Consider the following 5,712-nt stretch of genomic DNA (forward strand, 5'->3'; position numbering starts at 1 on the left):
TGAATTACAATATGCCGAAAGGTTATTATGGAAATTTAGCCCAATGATGCCAAAAATATACTGCCTACTGCCACTTTAAGTTAAAGTATTTCTTCCACCACTGGCTAAAATGACAGCAGGCGTACGTGCATATGTCATGTTGTGCACACAAAGTGAAAACCTCTTCTCGCACACAGAGTGAAGCCTCTTCTCAGACACAGACGATCTTTGGCTGTAAAGCTCTCCAGATAAAGATAGAAGAGAGAACCAGTGAGCGCATGCGCCCGAGGGGTCGTCGAAGAATCCAGTAAATAGAACGCCTCAGAGCGAGCACGAGCTGACGAGAGTGTCGGCGCTGACGTCACGGCAGAGAGAGAGAGAGCTCGAGCTGAATTGTTAAGCGCGAGCTTCACAGACGGGAGGCGCGCGCCGAGTCAACGGACACACAACTAAAACGATATGACCTCCAGCTGGTGTTGAGACGCTGAAAGGAGGGAGAACACGAGAATAAACGTGTTTTTATTACATATTCTTGTTTTTTTCTTCCTTCCAGCGACGTGAACACACACACGGACATTTAGGAGTGATTTTGGAGTCGTTTTTTTGGGCTACAAACATGTCGTCCGCGGCGGTTGCTGCCTCCAGAAGGCAGAGCTGCTATCTGTGCGACCTGCCCCGCATGCCCTGGGCCATGATCTGGGATTTTACCGAGCCCGTGTGCCGCGGATGTGTCAACTACGAGGCGCGGACCGGATTGAGTTCGTTATCGAGACGGCGAGGCAGCTGAAGAGAGCTCACGGCTTCCAGGTGCAGGATGGCCGCTCTCCAGGCCCGGGGAAACCCCACCACCACCAGCACCAACACCACCAACACCAGCACCACCAGCAGCACGCCGGGAAGGAGATCAACCACTCGGCGGTTGATCCAACGTCCCGTCAACCGCCGCAGCCGTTGGACCGTTACCCGCTGTCTGAACGGCCGCCTCGGCTTGGAGCGGAGTACCAGGGTGGTGGAGGTGGAGGCAGCAGCAGGCAGGCGAACGGCCTCCCTCTGCTGCCGAACGGATTTCCTAAACCAGACGAGCCTCCAGAGTTAAACCGACAGAGCCCAACAAACCCCCGCAGGACTAGCACGGTTCCTCCCAACCTGGTGCCTCTGGTGGTGAACGGAACCGCCATTCACCCGCTGAACGGACGCCCGACGACGGCTCTTCAGATGGGTCTGCCCGGGGTGCTGGCCGCGCCTGGTGGCCCCGGAGGAGAGCAGCAGCACGGTGGAGCCAACAAACGCCCGGAAGAGCTGAAAGACAAACACCACCACCACCACCAGCAGCAGCAGCAGCGGCCGGACAGCATGTCGGACAGCAGCAGCAGCATGTCGGACAGCCACAAGGAGTGGATAGGAGGCAAAGGCAAAACAGTCAGAGACCTGATGGCGCTGCACACTTTCGACAGCAGGTTTAAGAAGGAGCACGCCGCCATGCAGAGGGTGATGGGATATGACACGAGTGCCACTTCCTCAAAAACAGGTACAGGACTATATTTACGATGCGATGCAACTTTATTGTCAGTTTTGCACTGAAATTCATTTTGCATCCAGCTCAGTTTGAGAAAAAGTACACATACAATAGACATCCTGTTACTATAAACAGACAGACAAGTAAAACCCATCAGACAAAAAAACATCACCATTATTCATACATAACCCATTACATCTTTACCATCTGTCCTCTGGATTACATGTCTTTAGCAGCACATTAAAGGTGAGAGGGTGATGGGATACTATACTTGTGCCACTTCCTCAAAAACAGGTACAGGACTATATATTTCTGTTCTTTATTATAATAAATAACGATACGATACAACTTTATTGTTAGTTGCACTGAAATTCATTTTGCATCCATAGGCAGCTCAGTTTTGAGGAAAAAGTACACATACAATAGACATACTGTTACCATAAACAGAGAGACAAGTACAGGTGCACAAGGTTGGGTTTGTATTTAATAGGAGAAACACTCTTTATAATGATGGCTAACTTACAGTAACCAGAGATTGAATGGCATTTTCTTCTTTCACTCACCTGAAGCTAATAACCACAAGTCCCACTTCAGAGAAGATGTCTTTCAGCTGCTCCTCTGTGGCTTCATATGGGATGTTCCCCACTAAAATAATTACAAGACATGAGAAACGTTAATACGATACGATACAACTATATTGTCAATTTGCACTGAAATTAATTTTGCATCCATAGGCAGCTCAGTTTGAGGAAAAAGTACACATACAATAGACATACTGTTACCATAGACAGACAGACAAGTAAGACCCATCAGACAAAAAAACAAAACACATCACCATTATTAATACATAACCCATTACAAAATTACCAAATGTCCTCTGGATTTACATGTTCTTTAGCAGCACATTAACTATTATTTAGCAACAAGATGGACTGATGGACAAAAGCCTTCTTTAGTCTGATGCAGGTTAAATGTAGGGACTCTGAATCGCCTCTTAGAGATGCAGAAGTTGATATTTTCCCCATTTAAAACATGCAAGGGATCAGAAGAGATGCTGTTGGCAACTCTGAGCATGCTCTTGTTGTGAGTTGCTTGAAAGGAGGCTGCCACAGGTTGGCCAATGATCTTCGTGCAGATTTTGATTTGGCTATAAAGTTTAGTTTTAAATTTTACAGAGAGACTACTGAGCCAGGCTGTGCTGCAGTACAACAGGACACTCTGAATCACTGAATATGAAAAATAGAAAAATTATCAGGCTACTGGCTCCAAATGATTTGTTGATATTTCTGTTCTTTATTATAATAAGTAAGGACTGCGTTGCAGCTGATCAACTGGAATTATGGGATATTGATGAACCATCTTGAAGAGGAATGTGATCCCCTTTTTAGCTGGTAGTTATTTTTTGACAGCTATAATCTAACAGCTGTTGGGTCTTTAATGAATCTAGCAATACCATGCTAACATTAAACACAACTATCCCTTAAAGAAACAAGCTATTCAATTGATTCTACTGGAGAAATGCTGATGAAGGCTCTATGCTTAAAATCACTGATGAGGAATATCTTGCCACTTGTGGTGAGTCAAATAGAGTGACTCTTAGGTTTCCTCTCAGTTTATGATGATTTCCTATGTTGGTTTATGCCTTTGTCAACCTAAGAAGCCTATATTTATCCATCCATCCATTATCTGTAACCGCTTATTTCTTTATTTTCCCCCCCAACAGTGGAACATTTAGTATTGGGCAGGCGCCATGAAAACAGGAACTAAAGCAGAACTTATGTGTCAGCACATTTTACACGTACAGGACTGGATTGGTGTGCTGACGTGCCTTTTAAACATGACATGCTTTGGTTAATGCCACGCTGCTGAAGCTGACTGAGCAAATAGACAGACTGTGAGATAATGTCACAATATACTGTGACATGTTTACAGATAAAAGATTTGCAATACTGCCACACAATTCAAAACAACTCAAAACCAAACCAAAACTAAAATAAGCTAATAAAGTAATTCTGTCCCTAAGTGGAAAAACAGCCTTTCAACCTGTTTCCAAATGAAATCCACTTGTTTCTCTCTGGACATGAGTGTCTGTGTCTTGATATAGAAAATAATAATTAAGTAGGTTGCTATGATAAAATCATGAAAAATTTAACTTTTTAAAAAAATAATAGAAAAACTAATTTGCATAGAAAAACAGGTTTAAAAAGCTGCACTGCACTGACTTTTTTTTGAGAATTATCTGGAGCCGGAAGCTGAAGTGGACCCGCTCACCTCACCTCTGTGCGGGCGGAGGTTTTGGCAAAAGAACAGCAGCGACATAAACAAAGCGTTATTCACTTGTGTTGAGAAATGTCCTGTGTTTCGTTATTCACAGAGCAGCAGCAGCATGCTGGAGTGTTTGTGTGTGTGTAGTGTGGTTTGTGTTAACCCTCCCTCTTCCTCTTCCTCTCTCTCTCTGCCACAGACAGGGGGAAGCACCCACGGAGCATGAAGAGGAAGGCCTCCCCAGAGCCAGACGGTGAGGGCAGCGCCCCCAAGATGAATGGCGGTGAGGGCCAGCCGTGGCTCCCCTCGCCATCTGAGGTCCTGAAGATGCCCCCGGTCGCCCTGCCAGGCTTCTCGGCCGCTCCCCCATCCACCATCTCCCCCCACTCCCGCACCACACCCCCCGAGGCCGCCACGGCGCAGAACGGCCAGTCCCCCATGGCGGCGCTCATCCTCGCCACGGATAACGCAGGCAGCACGGGCTCACCGAAGGACGCCAACCAGGTACACTCCACCACGGCGGGCGCACGGCGGAACAGCGGCAGCCCCCTGTCGCCGTCCTCGGCCTCGCAGAGGAGGCTGGCCCAGAGGGAGGGGCCTGTCACCAACACCTCTGCTCCACACGTGCCCGGGGGCATGGACCCCCACGCACCGCCACTGCAGAGCATCCCAGACTCTTCTGTGCCGCCTGGCAGCGTGCCGCTGTGCTGCACTCTGTGCCACGAGCGGCTGGAGGACACTCACTTCGTCCAGTGCCCGTCGGTGGCCTCACACAAGTTCTGCTTCCCCTGCTCCCGGGAGAGCATCAAGCAGCAGGGCGCCACCGGCGAGGTGTACTGCCCCAGCGGCGAGCGGTGCCCGCTGGTCGGCTCCAACGTGCCCTGGGCCTTCATGCAGGGGGAAATAGCCACCATTTTGGCCGGGGACATAAAGGTAAAAAAGGAGAGGGACCCTTGAAATGTTCACCAGCTGTTTTTCTTGAACTCCTTTCCTTTTGTAATCCGACTACGGCAACAACAGCAGGACATAAAGTAACACACTCACCCCCCCCAGATATAAATCATCCAGCGAGCCCCAGAGAGACTGACGGACATGTACATAGTGGACACAAGGGAAGTGTATACTTCGTAAACATGGCTGTATAATTTTTTTGATTCTTCTTTTTCAATACATTGTGTTTCTATATTTTTTTGAAGATAAAAGGTATGTACTCTTCATAACAGGCTCTTCCCCCATCACACTTGTTTCTTTTCAATCTGTTGGTGTACTTTAGGTCTGGAGACAGTCCTGTCAAACATAGAATGTGACTAATCTGAGCACTTGGCAAAAAAATAATAAAAAAAAAAAACAAAGAAAAAATGCTTCTAGCTGTACATGTATGCACTTGTTTTAAAAAAACTTGCCAAATACAGTTTCAGACCTTGTAATAATACCTCTAGTGTCTCTGTGGTTTGCTTATTTTCCATAATCAGCGAGCCAGGAGTTGGTTGGAGAGTCATGGCTTGATTGTGATTCAGCCATGATGCAATACCTTCCAACAGGAACAAACCGGCTTCCAGGGAAGAGTGGGTGGAAGAAAAGTCGAGGAGAGATAGAGGGGTGAGGAGGAGGAGGAGGAGGAAGGGTGGGGGGGTTGAAGGCCGGGGTAGAAGTGTGTTGCATAAACGTTTTGTACAGTAAATCACACGTAGGCGGGCCGAGGTCGCTCGCTGCCGAGCCTCGTGTCCTGCCAGTGTTGAGAGATAACGAGGGCCTAAAAATAGTCTGCCGTGGAAATGCGATGCGCGTGTCTTCAGAGTGACGCCCAGAGAGGCGTTTGTTGATGCGTCCGTGGTGTCAAAAATGACTTCACATGCCATCACAATATGTTTCTCCAATGTTGACATGTTTGGATCTAGATTTTCTTTTTCCTCATGTTGCTGACTAACACTCCCCTCGTGGCACACGATCAA

General features: G+C 47.7%; 1 protein-coding gene across 1 annotated transcript; it reads left to right on the plus strand.

The window, feature by feature from the left end:
* The first annotated feature begins 276 nt into the window (after positions 1–276).
* On the plus strand, positions 277–5,192 carry LOC119485907 (interferon regulatory factor 2-binding protein 2-B-like). The gene is given in 3 exon segments (XM_037765747.1): positions 277–716; positions 719–1,507; positions 3,960–5,192. Coding segments are annotated over 3 exon segments (1,668 nt in total). The 5' UTR covers positions 277–595; the 3' UTR covers positions 4,718–5,192.
* Positions 5,193–5,712: the final 520 nt, after the last annotated feature.

The sequence above is a fragment of the Sebastes umbrosus genome, chromosome 3, assembly GCF_015220745.1.
Source record: "Sebastes umbrosus isolate fSebUmb1 chromosome 3, fSebUmb1.pri, whole genome shotgun sequence".
NCBI classification, from domain to species: domain Eukaryota; kingdom Metazoa; phylum Chordata; class Actinopteri; order Perciformes; family Sebastidae; genus Sebastes; species Sebastes umbrosus.